At 38.7% G+C, this 27,926-nt stretch overlaps 1 protein-coding gene across 1 annotated transcript in view; it reads left to right on the top strand.

Moving 5' to 3' along the window:
* LOC124794682 (inositol polyphosphate-4-phosphatase type I A-like) overlaps positions 1 to 27,926 on the top strand; it is a 272,042-nt gene that overhangs the window by 16,342 nt on the left and 227,774 nt on the right. Inside the window, 2 exon segments of the mRNA XM_047258226.1 lie at positions 14,269 to 14,340; positions 15,381 to 15,536. Of these exon segments, the coding sequence (XP_047114182.1) occupies positions 14,269 to 14,340; positions 15,381 to 15,536 (228 nt within the window).

Here is a 27,926-nt window from a genome sequence, read left to right as displayed (position 1 = left end):
GTTGGTCTCCGCACGTCTCTTATTTGGTGGCCCGTTGTACATGTTCCCTTGATGTCCTCAGAGTTCTTAGTGGTTCATCTTGGGGAGCGGATCGCACTGTCCTGCTTCGCTTGTATCGGTCCATAGTCCGATCGAAGCTGGATTATGGGAGCTTCGTCTACTCGTCTGCTCAGCCATCCCTCTTATGCCGTCTCAACTCCATCCACCATCGGGGGTTACGTCTTGCGACCGGAGCCTTCTACACTAGTCCCGTCGAGAGTCTTTATGCTGAAGCTGCCGAATTACCATTGACCTACCGGCGCGACGTACTGCTGTGTCGGTATGCCTGCCGGCTGCTGTCAATGCCCGACCACCCCTCTTATCAGTCCTTGTTCGCCGATTCCCTCGACCGTCAGTACGGGTTGTATGTGTCTGCCCTGCTGCCCCCTGGAGTCTGCTTCTGCCGCCTGCTTCGACAATTGGATTTTGCCCTCCCTACCACCTTCAGAGGGGGTGAGAGCCCGACAACACCTTGGCTCCAGGCTCCGGTTCATATTTATCTCGACCTCAGCTCGCTCCCGAAGGAGGGTACTCTGGCTGCAGTGTATTGCTCAGTTTGTCGAACTTCGTGCGCGACTTGCCAGTCACACCTTTATTTACAGCGATGGATCCAAAACTGACGATGGTGTCGGCTGTGCCTTTGTCGTCGGGGCCGTCACCTTTAAATACCAGCTCCTCGACCAATGTTCCAGCTTTACGGCCGAGCTTTTTGCTCTCCATCAGGTCGTTCAGTATGCCCGCCGCCGCCGCCATTCATCGTATGTATTCTGCTCTGATTCACTCAGTGCTCTTCAGAGCCTTGGAGCTCCCTATCCGGTCCATCCCTTGGTGCAACGGATCCAGCAGTCCCTCCATTCTTTCACTGATGATGGCTCTCCTGTCAGCTTTGTGTGGGTTCCCGGACATGTAGGAGTGCCTGGGAATGAGGCTGCTGATGCTGCAACCAAGGCTGCAGTCCTCCTGCCTCGGCCAGCCTCCCATTGTGTCCCGTCATCTGACATTAGTGGGGTTGTTTGTAAGAGGCTTGTGTCGATGTGGTGGGATACTTGGTCATCCCTTCAAGGAAACAAGCTCCGGGCAGTAAAACCGTTCCCAACTGCTTGGACAACCTCCTCCCGACCATCTCGGCGAGAAGAGGTCCTTCTGACCAGGTTGCGGATTGGGCATTGCTGGCTTAGCCACCGCTACCTGCTCTCCGGTGACCCAGCGCCGCAGTGCCCTTGTGGTCATGCATTAACAGTGCGCCATGTTTTATTGTCGTGTCCCTGTTTTAGTCAATCTCGTGTTGTCCTGTCCCTGCCATCTACTTTACCGGATATTTTAGCTGATGACGCTCGAGCAGCTGCTCGTATTCTTCGTTTTATAACTTTGACTGGCTTGTCCAAAGACATCTAACTCTTTTACTTATTTTATCTGTATCTTTATAAGGGCTTTCTGGTGTGTGTCCCCCCCCCCACCCCTTGAGTATTACTAGATTCTATGTGCTCTAACAATTGTGACTGGGCACTAATGACCTAGGTAGTTGAGTGCCCTTAACCCCCCCCCCCCCCCCAAAAAAAAAAAAGAAAGATCGAGAACTCTTCAGTTTGGGTTGGGCCCCTTGTGTTTAACAGCATATCCTGTGACTTATTTTCACAACCAACCAACAGAACACACTGTACTCAGGTGCCAGGGTTAGTTGCTATTGGAGAGTGGGTATATTGTTCATTTAGGATTAGAGTTGGGCAATACACTGGTTTTAGCGACATGCAATAAGTCCACTGTCTGTATGCCCATGTTTCACCTTACACCAATAATGTTTTGTAACTGATTCTACCTGCAACCCTCAAACTCTCGGTGATGACACAGTCTGTATGCTATCAGTCATGATTGTGTCTCACCTCAAGTTAAAACCTGAGATTAGTAGACAGCCCAATACTGCACTGGTAGACTGATGACATCACTAACATGGCAGATATATAAATATCAAATGACATAATTTACGATACAAAAACATTAGCAAAACTATACTTACGTAGGACTGCATGGTTGTAACCATCTCCCCCCCCCCCCCGCCCCCCCTCACTGGATCACCATCTCCTCTAGACCTGTATAGGTCTAGTAAACAATGTAATCTAAGCTGCCACATGCAAAGCTTAATGGATAAATTTAAGCAAAACACATTAATGATCTCTACAGCTGACGTATACATCACTGATCATTAAATTTGCAACACATCAAATTGGTATGGAGGATACTACATGCATGGATATGCAAATGGTTAGAATTTCAGCACAAACACAAAAAGTAGGTATGTATGATGCCATTTACATTCTGTAGCCAAAGAAAATTATTCAGAATTACATTTGGACTTGTGAAAGACATAGAAATGTGTACCGGGAAGGAACACGGTTTGTAGAGACAGCGGTTAATTGTTCCATGATGTTGCCACTTGCATTGGTCGGGATCGCATGATTGTTGTCTGAATATGGAATCATTAGATTGAAGAGGGCTGTACTCAGTACCACACAGGAACTCAATGCTCCGCACGACTGGAGCCTGAGATGGCAGATACATTGTTTGTGCCTTGAGTTAAGAAATGCCCTCATTTGCAGTAAGGCAATTACCGTACATAAAATATGATGATGTCTGAAGCAGCACATATGACTGTTGCTGGGGCTTTCCATAATGCTGAAGGCAAATACAGGCTTCCTGACAGTACTGTGCCCAATGACGGCACTGGATGCAGGAGTGATTCCACACATCTTTGCAGACAGGTCCCAGTTCAGTATGCAACATCATATTGTAGGTATCCACTTCTGGAGGCTTAGAGGAGAACAAATGTAGCTATATTGCATTCGTCATTGTCATTCTGGCCCAGTACCTGGTGTGATAGTATGGAGTGCCATTTGCTACACAGTATGGTCACCTCATTTTGATAGCTGGTAATTTGGACCATAGCTATTACATTTCTGATGTGTTATGGCTGTCAGCTGTGTCGTATCTTTGGGTTTCCATTATTATTTCTTCCAACATGATAACACAAAAGACTGCAGTTTGCCTGTGCCGTCCTGACTTACCTCTGTGCGGAGTCCTGTTTGACTGATGCCCTGGCCAGCAGGCTGTTGAGATCTCTTACCTACTGAAAACATTCCGTCATAGTTTCCCGAGAAACTGGCATGTCGCCTTCATGAGCCATTACATTTAATGATCTCTGACATATATTTGAAATATCCGACACTCAAGCTCAGTTTGACTCAGTCCCCAGCTTGGTGAAAACCGGAAGTGGCAGCTCTTGTTCACTAAATTTTTCACCATTTAGACCCCAAATCACCTAAGAATTTGTGTTGTTCTTACAATACTGCGTGTACATAAGAAGTAAAATTTAGTTATTTATTACTCTTGCTGTTGTTGCAATTTTAATGGCAAACAGTGGAAAATAATGCTATATGTGTACATGATATTGTACTTCAAAGCATATACTGTTGGCTCACATAGTTTACTTTAAACCCTATATTTACAGTTTCTCAGTTACATTATAATGGCAATCCTTTCTGTATTACCAGGAAAGTATAATAGTCAGTCACTACAGCATCAGATCAAAAATAGTATTGCACAACAATTTTGTTTCTCCATGTTTGGCACAAGAATTATGTGGACATACTGACCTAAGGTTGAATGATACACCACTTTTGAAAGGGTTATTTTCTCAGAAAAAATTTAATATAGTTTTCTTCTTGATGAAATTGATTTTTCGAATTATTATGGGTGCACAATATTGTTTTTATTGCCACTGACAGCACCAGGAAAAATATGACTTGCTCTTTCTCAAAGAAGTAAAAAGGGGAAAGGGGGGGGGGGGGGGGAGGATGAATTGCAAACACTCTCTGACATTAACTGCAATTTCCCAGCATATTTTTGGACATATTGTGCGCGTGATTTATGATTGCCTAGTGGATCATTTATAATGCTGAACAGTGTTGTCTTTAAAATGCCCAGAGATTCTGATCTTAGAGAAATGCTCTCTGTGATCAGCACTGAGTGCCTGATCTCCTACTCCTCACCTTGTTACAAGCAATTATCAAACATTCCCTAAGTTGATGACGAAATTGCCTCACTTTTATGCACAATCTATTGAAGTAATTATTGAAGTAATTGTTTAATGCTTGTTCAGATGTCAGGAAAGAATACCTTAATGAGGCAATGGGTTGCTAAACAGTTGTTCCTCATCCCACATATAGGCTGAAATAGTCGTTATTTGGAAATTTGTATAGTTTTTCCATACATGTATTTTCTTCTTTCTAGATGACATTTCTAAAGTGACTCATTTACGCACTTACACGGATCAGCTAGTACATTATGACCACCTACCTAAGAGCCTTTATGTCCACCTTTGGCACAAATAACAGTGGTGATGCATCATGGCATGGAAGCAATGAGGCCTTGGTAGGTCGTTGGAGGGACGCAAGTCACTTAACTCTCGTAAATTCTGGGGAGGGGGAAATGAGCTCTGATGTCACGTTCAATCACATCCCAGATGTGTTCGATCAGTTTTAAATCTGGTAAGTGGGAGAAGGAGGCAGCACGTCAATTGAAACTCACCACTGTCTTCCTCGAACCACTCCCTCACATTCCTAGCCTGACATGGTGCATTATCTTGTGAAAATTGCCACTGCCGTCAGGAAACATGATTGGCATGAAGGGGGGTGTATGTGGTCTGCAGCCAGTGTATGATACTCCTTGGTCATCATGGTGCCTCACACGAGCTGCACTGGACCAGTGAATGCCCCAGAGTATAATGGAGCTGCTGCCAGCTTGTCTCCATCCTGGAGTACAGGTATCAAGAAACTGTTCCTCTGGAAGATAACAGATTCACACTCTCCCATTGGCATGTCGATGAAGGTGTCAGGATTCATCACACCGTGCAAAACTCTGCCACAACCCCAACATCCAGTGCTGATGGTCTTGTGCTCATTTCAGTCGTAGTTGCCGCTGTCGTGGTGTTAACATTGGCCTGTGGAGGCCCATTGTTTGGAGTGTTTGATGCACTGCTTGTATGTTCAGACATACTTGTACTGTGTCCAGCATTAACATCCAATGACTGTGCCCAGCATTAGCGTCTGATGTTAGTTCTGCCACAGTATAGTGCCTGTACTGTTTTATCATTCTGCCCAACTTCCAACATTTGACATCTGTAATGAGGAAATTTATTTTATTTTATTTATTTATTTATTTATTTTTTGTAAGGGCACAAGCAAATGTATAGATCTCCATAACTACTATAATTGATTCATCTATGCTTTGCACAGGATTTGATAGCATAATTCAGTTCATTCATTTCCCTTGACTCCAAAGAGTTTAGGATTATCATGTTCTGAAATTGTGAGTTAGGCATAAGGCTTACTTTGGTATATACTCATTGGTGTGTGACACACAGAAACAAGCAATAGTCAGTGGGTAACCTCTTAGGAGATACTTCTCAGTGGACTATTATAGCTGATGATTATACATACTGTTCTTAGTGTTTCCAGTCAATCTGTTCAATTATCATCTGACTGGAAAATGCATGGTGTGCCATGTCATAACCATTTATGATAACTATCCTGGGTGGTGGTTTAAGAGATGTTTTCATATAGCAAAACTGCTTAGATTTTCAAAAATATATTTCAAGATGCTTCGTTGTGCCTTGAATCTGGTTTATCACTAGCTAATATTTTTGAGACCTCACGGAATGCAAGGTTTCTTAAGTTCCTTGAGAAGGAACTGCAGATTTTTGTGCCAGTGGTTATATTTGTGCCACCAAGTATTGTTTCAAAGTAAACGGATTACTAGTACAAACAACATTTAAAGACAGTCATTGTGTTACATTGTGGGTAAAAAGTGATACTTCAAGAATTTAGATGTACTGTGAATGAATAGAAGAAAACAGGAGTTTAGTGTACAATTTTGCAAATCAGAACATATTACTAGGAGAACTTAAGATGAATGGAACAGGTCTTACAAGTGACAGTAGTTGTTCTTGTTGCTTTTTTAACTATTAAAAACCATATATTACATATGATACCCACATATCTTTCAGTAACAGTGCAAGCAGGAAGCGGGAATCATCCTATAATACATCTATCTGCTTTGTAATGGCAGCTACTTCATCTATTTTTTTTATATTTTTTTTTAAGGCAAAGATCTATTAGAACAAACATTGTGTCCCTTTCCAGTCTAAATGCTGTGAAGGTGCTGTGAAACCTCTTGCCTTGCCTTTATGAAGTCAGTGTGTTGGTAAGAGCTAAAAGTTCCATTCGTAACTTACAGTTGCATGACTGATTAATTGTAGACAAGGTCTGGGTGATTTTGCCGTGGTATTTGGTATATTAACAATTTTACATCCGTAATACTGTGGGTTAGTGTAATAGAGAAGTTAATGATTTATGCTAGAAGGGTAACAAAATTTTTGAACATTTTTTGCTGGCTAATTCCAGTAACAGTAATGTGTCTTTTTTGTTAATTGTTATTAATATTTTAGCATACAACCACTAATATTAGGAATATAATCCACAGCAATGCATTTCAGGAGTCAATGCACTTTAAAACCACTTAAATATAAAAGCAGGTAAAAGTGTTTGGACATTACATCCTCCTCTTACTATAAAAACAGCATTACCTGCACACTGCTGACACACTACTCGGCGGCAGAAGGCTAACTGTGTAGATGTAGATGTAAAAACAGCATTACCAGATTCCCTGCTCCACTTATCTATGTTACTGCATATAGCACAAAGTGTTGCTTCTGTAAGGTGCTAAACACCCGTCACATCAGCTGCCTCTTCATGCATCATTAGTTTCTAAACACACGTACAGGTCTGACAGATTGCAGCTGGTGTGACCGGTGTTTATCGCCTTTCAGAAGCAACACTTTTGGAGGATGTGCAGTAATACGGATAAGCAGAACAGTGAATCTGGTGTTGCCATTTTTATAGGGAGCCAAGGACTTCATGTCTGAATAATTTTATTTGTTTTTATATTTTGACCTTAAGTGCTCTTGAAGTTCATTTTACATAGGATTAACTTAGACAGCCGATGACAGGAGCTGGACTCCTGAAACACACTGCTAGTCAGTTACGTTCCTGATATTAATGGTTGTATGCTAAAATATTTATGATGATTACCCTAAAAAGTGCTCCCTCTGGCCCTTAAGATGGACAATAGTAGAATGTGTCTTTTTTTAATTTTTTTATTTTATGTTATTTTTTCATGGTTTACACAAAGTGGTATTAATAATCTTTTATTAGAACTAGTTTCAGTATTGCACCATCTTCGCAGTATGAAAAGATTTCAATTACTGACATGGGAAACCATATGGTAGGCCCTACATATAAGATCATTACAGCTGCGCACACACAGAAAGGCAGCAAGTGTCTTTTCACAGAAGGGGGTGTGACCCATTAGAACAACAGGTGATAACTGCAATTTACAGTTGTCTACAGTTTTAATAGGGCACAAACACTTGTGTGTTAAAACACTTAGTGCCTTTTTGTTTGTGAGTAATTTTAATGGTTTTGTATGTTCATGGTTTCCTGTGTCAGTAATTGATATGACATATGAGAACTATTAATCTTTTTGTACCAAGATGATTGGTGCAATACTGAAACCAGTTACAATAAAAGAATATTAGTACAGCTCTGTCTTGTATTTCAAAAAATAATAAATTCTATTATACCACAAGAGGTTCTTTAAAACACCACGGAACAGATGTAATGTGTAAAATTATTATGTAAAATTTCCTCTTTTTGCATCGAACCCATACAAGAAAGCGTGTATAAATGTGTTGCCCAGTATGCGAAGGGATATGGAAAAAAAAGTATTCAGCATATTTAAATGTTAATGAATTTTAGTATACAGTCTCTTCTTTATTATGCTTTTAACATACAATCTAATGACTGTTACTGTATTTCACACAATATTTTCCCAAATTGTTTGATGTATGTGACTAGTGACTTTTTATTGTCTTTTTTTGTCAAAATGTTCTTTTTTGCTACATGAAGCCATACGTGAAATAACAATAACAGCAATTCTCTCCTTAATGTTAAGTGGCCCATGCACTTTTGAAAGATCACTGTAAACTATATTTATACAAACAATGGAAAGTCCAGGTTGAAATAACAATAATATTAGGAAAAGGATAGTGATACTCACCTCGTTGAGGAGGTGTTGAGTTCCAGGTATGTGTAGTGAAAAGACTGCCAAACATTTAGACTTTCGAACAAAAAATTCTTTGAAAATTTCCGAAGGAGGACAGGGGTCAGAGACAATGGTCATTTGTGTATGAATTGTGCTTGTGTAAATTTTACATGTGTTGTCTACTTTAGAAGAAAGCCTTTTCCCCGAAAGCTTAAATGTTTAGCAATCTTTTCATAGTGCCTGTCTGTGGCTCAGTGCCTCCTCTATGTGATGAGTAGCTATCTAACCTTTTTGTATTAGTGTTACTGTATTTATACTATATACTTGACAGGCAATTTCATGCATTTAGGACATTTCATATCAGATTTATGAATTGCATTTGATTGAATTTGTCTTATGGAACGTCTGTTTGTTACAGCATGAAGTAATGAAAATTTTGAGTGTAGTTCAAATTTTATGACAAAAGATGATGTTTATTCCCCATATATGAAGCCACTAACTAATATTATTGTGATGTACAAATGTAGTAATTTGCATGATAACTGTTATTAAAGATTTTTGCATGCATAATAAGCATTTGAAGTAATACTGCCTGTAATAGAATTTGTGTTAAAAGTACAATTCCTGTCCTTAGCTGCCTGTGGTTAATTATGCAGAAATTGTATTGAAATGAAAGAATGATTGTAGCGTTTTTTTATTTTTTATGCAGACTCATTAGCTTGCTTGTAATACAAAAGAAACGTAACAGCTTATAAAAAAAATTACATAATCAAGTGTGGTGTGACTGACATACTCAGAAAACAAAATTCTTTTGGGATGTCCTTTCCACCATCTGGAGATAATAAGTCTAGGATAAACAAAAAGCATGGAAGAGTGACTCTTCCATGTGTTGTTATACATATTTACATCTACATCTAAACTCTGCAAACCACCATGAGGTGCATGACAGAGGGTAAATATCAGACATTTTGTGTTGGCTTGTCTTGTGCATACCACAGAAGTGAATAAAATTGACACAAGACATTGCTGTGGTTTGAAAATTCAGAACTGTATAACAAAAACAGGAAACATTAACAGCGGTTGACAGTATTCATAAACTGAAATATACCAGATATAATTTGTGGGATAATTCACAGGTTTATGTTCCAAAATTTTGCATGATAAACATTTTAGTAAAGCAGAGAAAAGAGCATCATTAAGTAATGAAATTGAGGACCATTCTACAGCTCTGAATGTATCAGTGAAAATATTATTTTTATTTTCAGGGGGGTAAATATTATTTGTACATTTTTTACTTTATACTTTGGATTTCCCATTGTTAAGTAGCTCTAACAGTTTGTAAAGTAAGTGTTAGTATCCAAAACATTCAAAATATATACCTTGCTAAGTTGCCTTGTTAAAAGATTCTGTTTAAGTGATCTATAAACTGTTTTCATCAAGACAAATTTTTTTTTTAAATTCCTAAAACGTAAACCACGGCATTAATAACAGGAAAAAATTCAGATGCATTTCTAACAATGGGTAACAGGAAATAAGCAAACTGGAGATGGATAACTGTGTATCATTCAGCAAGCTGGCATGATGGTAACACAGGACTCTCATCTGAAAGGATTAGAGCTCAGTTTCCACATCAAAAGCCCTGCTATAGGTTTCTCAAGATTGCTTGAGGCAAGTGTTGAGATGGTATCTTTGAATAGAAGGCAGTTGATTTTCTTTCCTATCCCTCTCCAAATCAAGTTTTGTGCTCCATTTCGAATGACCTTGTCATTGATGGGATTTTAAACCCTAATCATTCAGTTGCCGGTCCTGACATTTCATTTTGAAAATGTTCCAGTGAAGACACACTGCAGATTGTTGTGTATCTTGTGTGTGTGTGTGTGTGTGGGGGGGGGGGGGGGGGGGGGCGCACGTGCGTGCGCAATTACCTGCAGTTTTTTTCCTTCATTGAAGCATCTTCAAAATGAAATACAATGTAGAACAATCAGCTACACCCAGAAAAGAAATTCTCACATAATTCACCAATTCCCCTGAAGATAAGGGTGTAAGCTCTTGAAATTAAATGTGTTGTTGAAGTGAATGAAACTGACTGACATAAATAATTGTTCCAATTTGTCTTTCATGTTCATAATCATCCTTTGTGCCTTTCAAGTAAGTGTGTTTACAACAGGGTACGTAACCATAAATTTGAATTACCATTACAATAATTTTGTTTTGACAATGAAGTCCTTAAACCATTTCAGATAACCATATTACACTCTTTTACCTTTTAATATTAACTAATTTTTAGTCAAAGAAAATTTATGCTGAAAAAGTAACTACTCACTTAAAGTGCTGAAACCAAAATGTTATTACTGTATCAAGTACAAATTATTGTTGCATGTAAACTCAAAAAGTGTCAGTCATAGAGTTTCACCTTTTTAATTGAGAAAAACATAGAACCATTTACTGAGCAAGCAAACAACTTGGTGATCTCCTGTCCTAATCATATGGGAGCTCCAAATAGATCACGTCAAGATCTCTGGGAGAAACAATCCAGAAATTATGAATGTTAAAGATAGAAAAGACATGATTGTGGCCTCAGATCACCACATGTCAATAACAGAATTCAAGCTGATCCCCATAAGGTCCTGAAACAAATCATGCCTTTTTGATAATGATAAACTTTGACCGAAAAGGCTAGACCAAGTGATTGCAACTGTAATAATGCCGAAAGGTGCCCTATTGAGGTGACCAAAGAAGTTGCAGAAGTCAAAAGAAACAAAAAATATGCCTGCTGGAATAACACTTGCAAATCAGTCCCCAAGGAGAAGCTGACTGCATGGAAACAGTATTATGCAAAAAATGGGAAACTGATTAGGAAACCCACAAAATCCAAAAGGTCCAAACAGCTAGAGTAATCACAACTGAGAAAAGTTAATATGAAAAACCACCAGTTGAAAAGATAGACTAAAATCTTTTGAGAAATGAAACCAGAGAGTATTATAGAACCTGTAAATACGAACTCATGGGCTATAAGTTGCCATTATTATGGTTTCTGCAGGACGACACTACATTAGTGACTTCAGATTAGGAAAATTGTAACATTCCAGCAGATTATATTAAGAAAACTACGGAACTGTTATAAACCAAAAAGCCCAGTTGAGATCAGCAGACACATTCTCTGGTGCCCAGAGTAGAGTAGACAAAACACAGTGTCACATCGCCCATCTCAAAAATAATAAAGCAGCTGGAGAATGCTCAATAGTTGCAGAACTGAGGGAATCTTGCAATGGGGGAAAGAGAGAGAGAGAGAGAGAGAGAGAGAGAGAGAGAGGAGGGGAAGGAGGGAGGGAGGGAGGAAACTACCCAAAAACTGCAAAACAGCCCTAATATCCATTGCACCATAAAGGTGGCATGAAAAACACCTACCTCTATAGAGGAACATATCTGCCACCAAGAACCAACTCAATTCTGCATTCGGGAGGACGACGGTTCAATCCCACGTCCGGCCATCCTGAGTTAGGTTTTCTGTGATTTCCCTAAATCGCTCCAGGCAAATGCCGGGATGGTTCCTTTCAAAGGGCACGGCCGACTTCCTTCCCCGTTCTTCCCTAATCCGATGAGACCGATGACCTCGTGTCTGGTCTCCTTCCCCAAACAACCAACCAACCCAATTCTCTAACTTTGTTCTGGAGCATTTAGAAGCCCAAGTCAAACACAAAATAGGGGAATACCCAAGGGGCTTCAGGAGAGGTTGTTCAATTGCCAAAGAGATCCACAATCTCAAAAGCATCATCAGATATTGTACTCTAAGGTCTAGGCAGTATGTGTCTGTTTTTGTGGACTTAAAGAAAGGCTACAATTCAGTAGACCATGAAGGCTTGTTAAGCACGCTTAATGAATTTAGGGCTGGCCTTAAACTTAGAGTGTTAATTAGAGCCACCCTGGTTAGGATGCCTTTCAGATAAATTGAGATAAAAACAGACGTCAGAAAGACAATGGGCTGTCTCAAATGCTTTTCAGCTATGTTCGTGAAAAATTTGTTAGGACATGGCCAACAAGATAGATGGAAACAGAGTATAGAATTGGAACTATATCCAAGGGAATCAGATCAATATGAAAAGGGGGCTGAGCAAGGATGCATGTAAGGAATGAATGTATAAACTTGAAATTGCCTATCAGATGTCTTGCATGATGTACAACAAAAAATGCACTCCACAAAATGCTAAGATACATCAATATGAAATGGTTCTGAAGCCAGTAATTATGTACGAGACCAAAACCCTTTCTATGAATTTAAATAAAGGTGTCCTCAAGAAACTGGAGAAAGAAAGAGTGCAGAATCATTAGGGCAGTCACGGACTCCAGTTAGAAGAATGATAACCACCAAAGAAGATCAAACTAGAAAGTTTATGATAAAATAAAAAAAAAATAAAAATTCAATCTCAATCTGCAAACGATGTGTTCAATTTTATGACCACCTCAAATGAAAGGATGGGAACAGTTTGCCCAAGAAAACCTTTCCCATTTTTATATTCAGACACCAAAACCACCATACCCTGGTATAGTAATGCCAAAGAAGACCTCAGCCTCCTACAGATCAGATCAAAAGATGCTTGTGACAGGGATGTCTTCCAAAAGTATCTAGTGATGAATGAATGGGCTCTACACTGAGGTGAACAACTGAAAGAAGAGGCGGTGCACTTTGGATGGAGGAGTGGAAGCAAGCCCACTCACAAAGAATGCAGAAAATGTGGGCTTCAAAGAAAGCAAATTTTGCTGCCAAATGTTACATTATTATTATTATTATCCAGATGGGATAAGGGAGCAAAGTTGTGGCAGGCTTTGGTTAAGCAAGTTACATTCACTCTGCTGATATTGTTTAGCACAGCCATTAGTTGCAAACAGAAAAACAGGTCAAAAGAAGCAGAACCTATTAGAGCTGATGCGCGAGCTGTCAACTAACCTATTTGTGTAGGAAAGACCAGTAGTCACTGTGAATAGTCACAGACATAGCCCACACCATCAGCACAACATCATGCTAAATGCCTGCTTTGGAAAATATTGAGAACTTGAAGATATTGAAACTTGTTCCACTATTTCATTGATGGTATATTTTTCAACATTTGCTAAACCTTGCTAACCACCTGTTCCTGAATTAATAATCCACGTCTAGTTTTTCTTCTCTCTTACTTAGCCTTCCCCTCTCTCTCTATTTGACATTTGAACTCTCTCCTCACTTCTATAGCTGTTATTTAATTATATTTTATCTTAAATTTCAACTGTCTTGACACAGGGTTTGTGGTGAAACACTGCAAATACTATATAAGAAAACACCTTTCTTTTTCTTTTAAGTTGTTTGTCTGCAACTCAGAGTCAGATAGTTTCTGTTTCAATAGATGGAAGTTGTGCAGGCACTCACCTGTAAGTGGTGTCTCCAATTTCTGCTCATAACTCCATTTTAGATTTACACCGGTTCTTGTTGGTAATTTAACAGTTGGGTGATATTTCTTAGAGACATGGGAATTCTTTTAATGTTGCAGAGACATTGAGCTAATATTTATGTATGACTGGTTCAATAAAGACTATGATAAAATGCTGGCATAATAAAAACTGTAGGATCTCAGCTGTGCATGTGTCCTTCACTGGACAGTTGCTAATAATGTGATACTTGCTGATAATGTAACCAAAATTATTATAAATGTGTAAAAGATACTTAATTTGTTTCCGTTTTAAGTATTATTTAATAAATTGTGTGAAAAACTGAGAGATTTCTGCTTACAGATGTTGTACATATTTTTGTACTGAAATTCATATAGCTATTTCAGAAACATATAACCAGATAAATTAAACTATAATTGTTATGGTTTTATTAATTTCATTTTAATATAGTTAATTGTTTGCTGTCTTGGTCTTTCCTCCACTGTTCAATATTCAGGTCATCTTCATGTTATTTAAATAACATGGTGAAGGAATGAATAATCTGTATTTGGTTGATTGGTTTACTAAACTCTTGCATATCCCTGGAAAAGAGAAGACTCATGTCAAATACTTTTTAAAGAACAGTTAGATTCTTGGGTCTTGTAAACTTTCCAGGGAAAGACAACAAAAGAGGGAAAAGATCAAAGAGTCTTCGAGAACTGAGCTGCTATAGTGGACCAAGCAAAGGTACTGGCAAAATAATAAGCACAAATAAGTCACTAGCACTTACTTTGGATTTCCCAGTTGGATTACACTAATTCGCTTATGTTGCAGGTTTAAGAGGAAGTCATTGGCATAGTTGGGTGCTTTCGGTAATAATCTTAGTGGTACATTGTATGTGCTATTCTGAATATTCCAAAGAGCATAGAGGGCTTGTTATTTCTCTATATACAGAGCTCTTCTTGTCTTTTGAACTACATTGGTGGGAGAAGGAAATGGAAACTTATGCTTTATCTGTGGCTTTCACATATGACAATTCTACCTTTCCATAGAGAGAGCCTATATGCCAATGACATTAACACACTTTACACACTGCACATGAAAACTAAATCTTCTGGTGTAATGGCTTTTCTTTCCTGTTCACTTGTTAATAATTTACTCCATTTCTAAGTAAGGAGCTTTTTGTGTCATAATGCATGCTCACTGTTCCGCAAAAATTTTTAATTTTCAGTTTTTTTGTTATTAAGGAATATTCTTGAGCATCTAGTTTTCTTTCTGTGTTGTAAAGAATTTCAGAAGACCTATTGCAAAGATTTAATGACTTAGCTTTTGCACATAGCATATTTATAAATGACAGTCTGTTATCAGGGTAGAATGATGATTTAAATGAATTTATATTAAGTGCTTTGTAAAGTCACTATGACTTTGTTCTTGCATGTATTTAAGTCTTTAGTTTGATTTAGAAGCAGCTAAAAGTGTTATAAGACCATAGCAAGGATTTTTCTTCTTTAGTGTAGGTAATGCATGATTCTGAAGAAAACTGTTATTTGGGTACAGAAGCATTAGTTTCTAATTGTTTGTTCGTTTTCTTAATTAGCTTTCAACTTTTTTAAGTGTTAATACTGTGTATAAAGTATTTTTGTAAAGCATCACAATTTAAGTTCTTAAATTTTACTCTGAACTTGACTTCAGATGGCACTAGATTACTTAATTTTACGAGATAAGCATTACTTTTGTGGTACAAAATCTCATGAACTTGTAAAGTTTTAATGTGATGTTGTTAACAGTCAGCTTGGAACGCTGGTGTAGACTCCGTGGCAATCTTCTGTTTTACTTCAAATCCAGAGAACAGTGGTCCGAACCGCTTGGCGTTATAATTCTTGAACAGTGTTCCATAAAGGTTGATTCACCATCTGTTGAAGGGCCATATGGGTTCCACCTAGGTAAGTTATGCAGTCTCTCTCTCTCTCTCTCTCTCTCTCTCTCTCTGTGTGTGTGTGTGTGTGTGTGTGTGTGTGTGTGTGTGTGTGTGTGTGTGTGTGTGTGTTTGGTTCATATTCCATTAAATTGTTAAAATCGAAAAAAATAAATAAATAAATAAAAAACAAAATGACCTTATTCAGAATAAAATTACAGTATAATCTTAAAAAATAAAGCAGACATCAAACTTGAGGGTTGAATACCTTGGCATTTCATGTGGCCTTATAATATTTTAGGTATCACTCCCTTCACCTACCACCTTGAGAAACACATCACAGTTTACACATTGTCTTCCAGAGAAGCAACTACTGAGTATTCTTACACAAGAGGAAGTTAATCTGCAATATTATAAGATAGTCTGCAGTATCCTAAGTGCTGGTTTTATTTTATAGCCACACAGCCAGTGTGACAGGTGTATTGAGAAAAGCAGCATCTTAGGTGACGACAGTATTTGGAGCTTTTTGGGGGGAAAAAATATCAGTGAAGAACAATAATGAGTAAGAAACAAGGCCAAATCACCAACTTTGTCAAATGTTTAAATTACAATAGAAAGAAATGTTACTATGGAACTATTGGGATATACTAGATTACACCAGAACTTTTTTCATATATTGAGGAAACAGTCTTTACAACATAGCATAAAGCAGCTGCACAAATCTGAACAGCCTTCAAACTCTGACCATCACTGAGAACCTTTTCATAAAATGGAAATGGTGCTTCAACTGTGTCATCTGAGCTGTGTTATTGAGGTACTCACAGAGTCATCCTGCACCTGTTGTTTTGACATATATACAAAAAAGGCTATGCATTAAAATGTCGTGCTTAAACTGGTTAATTAAGAAGGGACAGAATGGCTGGCCAGTACTTAGCTACAGGAGATGAAGTTACAGAACTGTCATTACACATTTAAAAGTAAAAATGCCAGTACTAACTGTTGGGGCTATATATCCCGACCTCGGTAAGGAAAGAGGGATGTGTTGTGGAAGAATAGAAAGTAGTGGTAGTTCAATTCACTCCCAGAACAGGATGAGGGAAAAGAAAGATCTGTTAAACAGAAATTTCAAGAGTCTCGAAGTTTAGGGACAGCCCCATTACTCAAGTGTTTGGTGGAGCAGTGGCTACAGTGTTTGCTTGCAGTTGTTTGAAAGTACCCAGAGGGGAAGGCACCAAGCAGGCAATGTGTTTCATAGCAATTAATTATTCTTAGCACTTGTCATCAATGCAGCTACTGAGGTAAGAGGCATGCTGGAAAGTTTGCAGACTTCCAGGCTTGCAGGTGAAAAGTTCTAGGGTTTCCAGTCAGGTGGTAGTGTTAAAATACCATGACATTTTGATGAGTGCTGTACTCATTATCTTTCAGTGAAGTGTTGAGATATGCATATGCTATGATATTTATGCTGCTGGAGTGCACCCCTCCACCTGGCTACAGGTGGCCATGTACTGTTCAGCCAGTGGGGTGGAGGAGAGGGGGGGGGGGGGGCAGGATGAAGCTGCAGTGATGGAGGTAGCCGATGCTCCTATTGGATCTCTGTGTCGGCATTCCGGATATGTCTTGTAAGTTGGATGGTGCTTGTTGCGCTCTGTCACATTCCTGTTAATGTTTGATTATATGCCACACTTAGTTGGTGCCCTTTGTCTCTGTTGACAAGATTTTTGTGTACCCATATATCAGTGGATTCCTTTATGATGCTGTCTCAATTGCCTATTGCTTGACAAAGCACTTTGGTGCTCTGGAAGTCGAAGATGTGATCTTCCTGGAGGCTAGGCTTTGCTATTGCTGATTTTTTCCATCTGTCCGTTCCACATGGCTGATGTGTTCCTTGCAGCATTTTGAAATATAGTGCTGCATTTGCTCAATGTTCGGTCAACGGTATTCACATGCGATACTGTATATTTCTTTTACATTCATTTTTAGTGGGTCTTTCACATAGCCAAGCCACTCTTTTGTCTTTGGCAGTGGTCGGAAGACAGTTAAAATGTTGAATTTTTTCGAGTGGAATGGGGCATGAAGGGTAGTGGGCACACTGCTAGGATAAATATTACAGCAGCCACATATCTTGATATTTTGCCAGAAGATGCTGAGTGTGACACTCATTGAAACATTGCAGTATTATAATACTGCCACCTGACTGAAAACCAGTGAGATCAATAACAGTAGATTCCGGGAGAGCCTACATTCACATTTCTTGGCTTACTGTTGGTAATATTTCATTTCAAAGAAGGGTCATCAGTTGTAGCATACATTATTAATAACTCACACAAGTTTTTCCCAGCATAATGGGAGGGTCTTAGCCCATCATTTGTTTCACTGTGTGCTTGATGTAGACTGAGCCAGCAATGGAGCTGAAATGAGATCATGTCTGCATGCTGATCGTTTTATGGTCTTAGAGTAGACCATTTAAAATCAGTATTTCTAACATACACAGAAGGCTTTTGGTAACTCTTTGCCTTCGAAAAATGTGATTAGACACATGAGAAACTTGTGAAGACAAAAGTTGTCACAACAGCTGAGAGCAACTGCTTGTCAAAACATCAGCTGCAGTATTGGGATCAAACAGGGAACAGTTCAAAAGATCCTCGTTGAGGACCTTCAGATTGAAAAGATTTATAGTATTTGGATACAGCGCCTTTTAAATGCAGAGCTGAAATCTGTGGCTCTTGACTTCTGCCTATACATTCTAGAAAAATGTGATTCTGGATGATCAAAAGCTGTAGTTAATACAATAGTTGGTGCAACTTGGCTGTACCGATTCTGCTCTGAAACAATCATCACATGTTTGGCTCGTCCCAGAAGCATCCTGTCTAGCAAATGTGGAAAGAGCATGAAGTGTGGGGAAAAGGTCGCTTTGCATTTGCTTGTGGCATCACTACTGTCATTGTAACAAGATAGTAACTTAAGATTGCTGTTCTGGAGTTTACCTGCACACACACTTAAGTGTGCGGAAATGAGGAATATTCAAAATAAGGTACGTACAGGCTGTTGTTTTATCATGATAATATATCAGCTCACTGCACAATAAAAACAAGGTATCTGCTCGAGGAGTCTTAGGTCCAACGACTTCGTTATCCACCCTATGGAACTGATCAAGCTCTTTGTAGTTCCATACTGTTTCCCAAAGTGAAATAAATCAACTGCAGTCATTTTAGTCTGGAGAAGCAGTTGTGTCTGCATAAGGGGCCTACATATGAGCCTTGCAGAGGCAACCTACCTAGAAGTTTTCTCAGAAAATATATATATATCTGACATTGTCAGAATAGGAAAAAGCTGTCTTAAGCAGGTAATCAATTATAAAATTATAACAGTTGTAAAAACTTTCTGTAAGACTTTATAAAATTTTCTGTATATTGTTTCAGTTGCATATAACATCAAAATTTTTTACAAAGTGATGAGCAGTTTTGGTAGCTTTACTACCATCTTCAGAGCTGAGAACAAACAAGCCAAAAGAAAAATTGCCTTAAACAAAAAGTTGTGTAAAAATTGCTGTTGGCTTACTTCCAGAAAATTTAATTTATGAGGAATTAACATACCACACCCAGTTTTATAAATGCAACAAGCAGTGTGCAACACCATTGCATCACCCAGAACATTCTTATTTTAAAATCTTAAGGTAATACCTTTTATGTACAACTGAAAACTAACATAAGGGCAAATATATTAGGTCATGGCAAATACATAAGAATAAGAAATAATTATATAGAAGAAAGAAGGGTTCATTGAATGTACCATGCTATCTGTGACAGCAAATGAAACAAAGAGCCTATATAGCATCATAATTTCTTTAAATTGAAATGTCTGTGTAATTATTTTCATTACAGTCAGTAACTGCACACACAGATATGCCTACAGAAAAGAAGCAACAAGCAGCAAATGTTTGCTTTAACATAGCATAAAAGTAATATGATTATCCAAAATAGTAAAATATTCATAGTGAAAATTCATGTATGCTGTACTTGAAGTAGAAAAGTGAAACATAAAATATATATACGACGTTGTCACACTGAGTATCTTGTCCAGACAGTAAAGATACATATACTCTGGGGTGATACATGACCCCCACATACTCATAGTTACAGCTATTCTAGACATTGTCTACATGAAAACGGCAAGTTAACAGTTACAGAAATAGCAATATTTTGCATTTTTGTGTTAATTTTTTTTCTCATTTATGTACCAAAACACCAACTACCAGCACTTTCTATGACTGTTAACTTGCCATTTTTATGTAAACACAACCCTCACTATTGCTGTAACTGTGAGTACATGGGTGGTGGTGTAAAGGTCACCTGGTATAAATATATCTTTACTGTTTGGAGAAGTTACCCAGTGTGAGATATATACATATATATATATATTTATCAAAAAACAAAGATGATGTGACTTACCAAACGAAAGCGCTGGCAACGCTTTCGTTTGGTAAGTCATCATCATCATCTTTGTTTTTTGATAAATTTTTCCCACGTGGAATGTTTCCCTATATATATATATATATATATATATATATATATATATATATATATATATATATATATATATATATATATATATATATATATAAAAAAAAACAAAGATGATGTGACTTACCAAATGAAAGTGCTGGCAGGTCGACAGACACACAAACATACACACAAAATTCAAGCTTTCGCAACAAACTGTTGCCTCATCAGGAAAGAGGGAAGGAGAGGGAAAGACGAAAGGAAGTGGGTTTTAAGGGAGAGGGTAAGGAGTCATTCCAATCCCGGGAGCGGAAAGACTTACCTTAGACACAAGCAGACATATTTAAAGACAAAGAGTTTCGGCAGAGATGTCAGTCGAGGCAGAAGTGCAGAGGCAAAGATGTTGTTGAATGACAGGTGAGGTATGAGTGGCGGCAACTTGAAATTAGCGGAGATTGAGGCCTGGTGGATAACGGGAAGAGAGGATATATTGAAGAGCAAGTTCCCATCTCCGGAGTTCAGATAGGTTGGTGTTAGTGGGAAGTATCCAGATAACCCGGACGGTGTAACACTGCGCCAAGATGTGCTGGCCGTGCACCAAGGCATGTTTAGCCACAGGGTGATCCTCATTACCAACAAACACTGTCTGCCTGTGTCCATTCATGCGAATGGATGGTTTGTTGCTGGTCATTCCCACATACAATGCATCACAGTGTAGGCAGGTCAGTTGGTAGATCACGTGGGTGCTTTCACACGTGGCTCTGCCTCCCTGAGGGAAAAATTTGTAGGTGCTTTATGTTTTCATTGGGGAGAGAGATATACACGGGAATTATAGGTAAACCACGCCAAAAATTGTCTTCCCGGAAATGCATGCAGGTATAGTTGTATGCATGTTAAGAACGTTGCGGCAATCCTCAAACATTACTTGAATGTTAATTCCCATGGTTTTTGGTGTTTGGCTTGCAGGCTTTCACAAAAATAATGTGGCCCTCAACTATGTACCCTCAGACTCGGAGTTGAAAAATTAAAAGTACTGGCTGGTTTCATTGTCTAGGGACTCGGATACGTAATTGCCGCATTACAGGCCAAATACTGCTGAGTTTACAGTATACAATATGAATATACACATGAATCGAATGGTTGAAGGTTCCTATCACTCGGAAATTGCGAATTTTGAATGCAGCATAGAAATTTATAAATGAAAGATTGCAGTTTAAATAAAATCTGCAGGTACTATTTTTAACGACTTTAAATGATGAGTATGAGAGCAGAAGTATCTTTAAGAATGCCGTTTATTACTGCAAAACACTTATTGGTGTCGATGGTCTAGCAAATAACCAAACTACAAATTGAATAACAGGAAAACAATAGATTCCTACTTCACGTAATTAGTTACGAGCAACAACAAAGCTCGTGAGATATTCACTTCTAAATGCATACTACATCTTCACTGCAGAAGGTACGGAAATCTCACAAGTGCACAAGTCGGCACTACGAAATATTTCTATCTCCTGCGATAATGCGTAAACTGCTCAACACTCTTCAAGTATTTCCTGCAACCGTCCGTCGTGCCTTCGTGTCCAGCACCACCCACCCCCACCGCCACCCCCTGCACCATGTCCTGTCTATACCCGATGCTCCTCCCCCACTTCCATACAGTCTCTCCATTGACTTCTGTAGTAACTAGTGCTGTGATTGGCTAGAACGCTCACTCACAAACATATTGAAACACAAACGAAATACTGGCTGTACATTTTAATAACTTGGAATTAGATAGATATTCCCATGGCTGGATCATAAACACACTCGAACACACATTATTAAATACATAAACAAATTAAATAAACATATATCAAAGGAATAGAAACGGAAGTAGGCCAGTAGCCTAATGTCTCTGTGCTTTCTAAAACCCAGCAAATATTAGACCAACTTCTTCATGAATAGTATATATCGGATATAAACCAAAACTTAGCCAAATAAATACAATTATAAGCATGCTGCTATTGTTTTTTCGTGTAACTGTGGAGTACTTACAGCCTGATGCAATCAATAGTAATCAGCCACTTGGACCTCCAATAACTTGTGTACTGTTAAAGTTACATTCCTGTAATTCATACCAATTTAGGTTTACACTAATAGCTTTCTAAAGACACATCAATTGACAAATTCAGATGAACCGTTTAGATTTTGGAAATTCATTGCTGGGTGTTATTTGTATAACGCTATACACAGATACTAAACTTTAAACTAATAAACATATTGAAAATCTGATTACACCAGCAGAATCGTCGTGCAAATAATTGTAATGTACAGGTTTCATTTTAAGGTATCATGATTCCTCTGGCTATTATTAATTTCTACATGAACTGAGAAATGTGTGCCATTATGGTTTCGCAAAGTCTCTCATCTTTGGCACTCCTGGCATACAAATCTACTTCGACACAAAGCCCATTCCTCGCCACAGTGTCAACACGTAAACCCCAGCCACACGGTTTGCCTGGACCACGTGCTGGGGCTACCCCTCTTGCTCCAGCTAACGTTCAGCAATACACAGTTGCTGATGAGCCACAGCTTGCCGAGCGGCCCGTGCGGCCACGACAACTCAGAACTTAAAATATTTTCAGGGCGCCACAACTCACCCGTTACCTCACACACCTCCACTTATTAGCATTCTGGCGAGCCAGAATGTTTAGAAGTAACACCCTTCAGTTCATACAAGTACATATAAAACAAATTACAAAGAACAGAATCAAATGATTAAAACGCCAGGCCAATAGTGTTTACAAAATTTTTGTAGTGGTGTAGGAACAGCATGAATTTCGAAGTAAACTTAAACCAACCCAAATTATTAACATAACGGCATATCAAATAAATGCCTACATTTCAGTTATGCATAAACAATTTTTTGGACAAGAAATAATTTTTGTAAAATGCACTTTCACTAATGTGCGATTTTGTGCCACTCACTCAGTGTTGAAGTACCTTCTTGCACTAATTTTTCCATTGCGCTACACATGCCCACACAGATTTTAGCACAGAGTATTGATCAACTCACATCTGTCTTTTGACCAAATGCCTCGCAGAAATCGTGTCTGCCTCTGAATTATGAGATCCACCCTTTATCGTGACAGATCTGTCTACAACAAAAACCAAAAGTAGAAACCCGTCAACAAACCATTTCCCAGACCCAACCAGGATCCTCACTAAAGATTTCCTCCAGTGGAAGACAATACTATAGGAACAAAGTCACAAGGCAAACAACTGAATAACAGTAAACTCAAATTCCTACAAGTTCTATTTAATTGACTTTAATATATCCTTCCTACTGCCACGCACCAAAAAATGCATGCACATACAATTACAATTTTAATACCCTTCAAATTGACCACTAAATTCTTTCCACACTCTTATGCAAAGCATAAATCAATACATATTTTACTTAAATCCACACGGTCACCGACCTCCATGCACCGTCAGTGCATAAACTACCCCCTCTTGCACACATACATTGCCACAATAAACTAACAAATTACTAATGAATCCCCAAGTAAAACATATAAAACCACCCCTCCAAATCACTATCACTAATTACAAATTAGAACAGCTTTTCATTTCTCCCCTTTCTCTATATACAGCCTCAACTCCGTCATGTTTCTTAGACCCAAGACCCAAAGGTTTTCCTGAGACAGGGTATTTTAAACGGTATGCATTTGGGTGAGGCCACTCTCCCACAACAAATGGTCCATAATATAACTCTAATAATTTCGTAATCTCCCCGTCCACATTGCTGGAATGCTCTTTAGTGCGTACAAGCACTTTGTTCCCCACTTTGTACTTCATCGGTTTGTATCGTCCATGGTGTCGCCTTTTCCTTTTAGCAGCTAAATAATTCTCCTTTAATAAATCATTTTCTACATCTTGCCCTTCTCTTCCAATTCTAGCGTACACACATCCTGTTCTATCCATCCCTCAATCTCATGTTCATCCCAAAATAATTCATTCAATATTTCCTTTGCCTCAAATTAATTCCTTCCCTTTTCTAAACCTTTAGCAATTTTAAACTTCTCCCATTTCCACATATGCCATATGCCAATCAGTCACAGTAAAATCACACGCCTCCTTCGTATACCAATTCGTACAAACTTCATTACCCAAACTATCCCCATGCACACTATTTACTTCAACCCTCTCTAAATTTTCTGTTAGTTCTTCCACACATTTCGCCGATTCACTACCCACAGCATGCACAACTTTACTGTTTTTCCCCTCCGAAATATCAACACTTGCAGCTTGAACAAAATTACACATCAATTCACTGTTAGACACTTTATCTTCCTGAAATAATGCATCGATGCCTAAGCCATCATCACCATAAGTATTCATGTCAGCAACCTTATCTGCTTGTATGCCATTTAAATCACTACATAAATTCACATCAGAAACCTTACTTTCCTCCATCGACAAATTAACTTTACATGAATCATACACAACTTCATCCTTCGCTGCTACATTACACAAATTGCTACTACCTTGTCGTACTATTTTGGGACTTCCAGACTTGCTACATTCCTCTGTGATCGGACAAAGGTCAGCACGCACTGCCATTTCTACACACTTTTCATCCAGATTGATCCCCAATCATACTTTACATACATTCTCACATGCATACTGTGACAAACATTTTAGATCCACACATTCATTAATAAGTTTCGTTTTGCCTTCATTCATGACTAGAAATGCGTAGATTCCTTCATCTGAAGTTTCAATACCAGTGGCTTTTACATCATTACATAAATTACGATTACTCTGTTCCTTTAAACAGAAATCATCTAACTCCGCTGATACATTTTTAACTTCAACTGCTGGCAAGACCAATGCTAAGCCTCCCTTAGTAACATTGACGTTTTCCACTGAAACACAATCACCCTCACTTACAGCTGTTGAGACCAAAGCTACGCCGCCTTCACTAACATCGATGCTTTTCGCCGACTCACAAATACTTGCTACTACAACACCTTCCTTACTGCAATTGCTACTATTTGCTAATATCTCATCAGAACTCTCCACACAGTTTGCTTTCACAAAATGCATCTCCTCTTTAACTTCTTTTTGAACCCCTGAATCTTTCCATTCATCACCATTCACACACTCATTCATTACACATCCATAACTTACATCGTTCCCCGCCAATTTATTCCCATTACTTTTACTTAAATCTCTCACAAATCTATGCTTCCGCTGTTCATGCCTGCTTTTATTCAAAGAGCCACCGATACGGCTTCCTCTTTAACTTACTCCATATTACATATTTGTTGCCGTTCTCCAAACCTATCAACACTTGTACCATACCATTATCTCCAGTCCTTTTCATCGCCTGTTCAGATCGCCATCCCCAGACCTGAGATGTGGCGAACATCAGTTTCCCGACTGGTTGTTGCGCTATTGCACTTCGCGCAAATTTCCCCTGTCAAATATGCGTTCTTTACTTGGGTCCTGTTCACGGAAGTTATCACTCCCGTTCATTCTCCGACCATTCTGCTCATTCCAACTACTATCTCCCTGAGAATTACTTTGATTTTTCTCATGATTATTATTTTGGTGATGATTATTTGGATTCCCATTTTGATAACTACCACCTGGTTTGCTCTGAGGTTTGAACTTCAAAGCCCTCTCTAATTTTTCTACAAATTTTAGAAATTTGTCCATGGAATCACATGGACTATGGACAAGACCCCACCGCAAATTTTTGGGTAATCGCCTTTTAAACTTTTCCATTAAAACCCCCAATGGATGTTTCACACGCATAGGCTTGCCAAGTTAGCACTTGCAAAATTCTCTCATCGTCCCATTACCATACCTGTAACTTGGTCCATTTAAAAATTCATATTAGATCCATGTCTGTTTTGCCTCACTCCAAAATTTAATCAAAAAACAATTTTCGAACTCTTCGGACGATTTGCACAAATTACATATAACATTTGCCCAGATTGTGGGTCTATCTCCTAATGCTGTGTAATGTATTTTATTTTCGCTTTGTCCGACATGCCGTGAACAAAAGCGTCCCTACATGCAGCCAAGAACTTTACTGGGTGTTATATTCCGTCATCTGTGTAACATTTCACAGATCCGGTATTTGCCCAAGGGTTCTTTTTAACCGGCTTGGCCTGTTGGGAGGCCAACGAATTTAAATCACTTTTTACCTGTTGCATTTGTTTTTTAAATTCATTTTCACTAGTGATACTGGGCTCTATTTTATCTTTAATTTCTTTCTCTCCCTTACCTAAAGGATTGGCAGTGTCACTAATTGCTAAATTTATATCCCTTTTATGAGCATCTTGCACTTTTATACAGTCGCTTACCTTGCCCCCAAGTTCCGTCTGTATGTTATCTATTTTTTCCCCAAGATCTTTTTCCACTGATTTAATTTTAGATCTTACTAGTACAACTTCGTCTGTAATTTTCTCCATATCCACTTGGACACATTTTAATTTATCATCAATTGATTTTTCAAGGTTATCCATGATTTTTTCAACTCCCTCTTTCATAACGGAACCTATTTCAGTTTGCATTGTACCCATATCAGTCCGAATTGTATCCGTAACTGTTTGTTTGCAATGTGCCCATATCTGTTCACGATGTACCCATATCTGTTCGAATTGTACTGATATTATTTGCCATTGTATTCATATTATTTCCCAATCGCTGGATCATTTGCATTAGCTGAGACATCATATCTGCCCCACATTCATTCCCCTTGCCTGAATTCCTACTAGTTACACTTTCGTGCTCTGATTTCAGACTAACCAGCTCACTTCCATTTTCAGAATTACACATACTAGGTGACTGTTCTATATTCCCGAGATCTATAAGTGGAGCTTGAACTTCAGAGTTAAACACTATCTCACTATGTGCGTAAGCGCTTATCTGATCTGAGATGGTTCCCTCTGCCATGGTAAAGCTGTTGGTTGTAGTAGAAGTCAACATTGACGACTGCCCTGGAGTGCTCAAAGACACTGCCGTCGTCCTGCTGTTGAACTGCGGGTGCCACTGGAGAAGTCGCCTGATGTTACTGTAGCTACAGCCAGTTACCACGTGTTCCAACCGTCTCTGATACTGCTGTCCATTAAACACGCTAACTGCTACCGTTCCCTGCACTCAACTTATTTGGACTCTGAGCCCCCACGCAAATTGCCTTTAACATGATAGATTAGGACCGCTATCGATAGCATGTGTTAGTTTTGAAAATTACTGCATAATTTCACTATTTCCAGAAACCTACTATAGGAAGAAAAAGGATCTCACACTGTGGTTTGTGAGAGGTTGTCTACAGAAATCTCTACTGGCTTTGCAAAGGGTTTTACATTTTGCATAGTACACTGAATAACAGAGAGCAAAGGGATTACCACTTTGCAGGACACATATCCTGAACAAGCCCCCAGTTGCGGGCTTTCAAAAAAATAATGTGGCCCTCAGGTACGTACCCTCAGACTCGGAGTTGAAATATTAAAAGTTTTGGCTGGTTTCGTAGTCTAGGTGCTGGGATACGTAGTTGCTGCATTACAGGCCAAATACTGCTGAGTCTACAGTATGCAATATGAATATACACATGAATCGAATGGTCGAAGGTTTCTATCACTCGGAAATTGCGAATTTTGAATGCAACATAGAAATTTATAAATGAAAGATTGCAATTAGATAAAATCTGCAGGTACTGTTTTTAATGACTTTAAATGATGAGTATGATAGCAGAAGTACCTTTAAGAATGCCGTTTATTACTGCTAAACACTTATTGGTGTCGATGGTCCAGCAATTAAATAAAATATAAGTTGAATAATAGGGAAACAATAGATTCCTACTTCACGTAATTAGTTACGAGCAACAACATAGCTCGCAAGACATTCACTTCTAAGCACATACT

Source organism: Schistocerca piceifrons, chromosome 4 (genome assembly GCF_021461385.2).
Source record: "Schistocerca piceifrons isolate TAMUIC-IGC-003096 chromosome 4, iqSchPice1.1, whole genome shotgun sequence".
NCBI lineage: Eukaryota > Metazoa > Arthropoda > Insecta > Orthoptera > Acrididae > Schistocerca > Schistocerca piceifrons.
The sequence above is the reverse complement of the archived record's forward strand: the minus strand, read 5'-3'. Positions and strand labels throughout refer to the sequence as shown.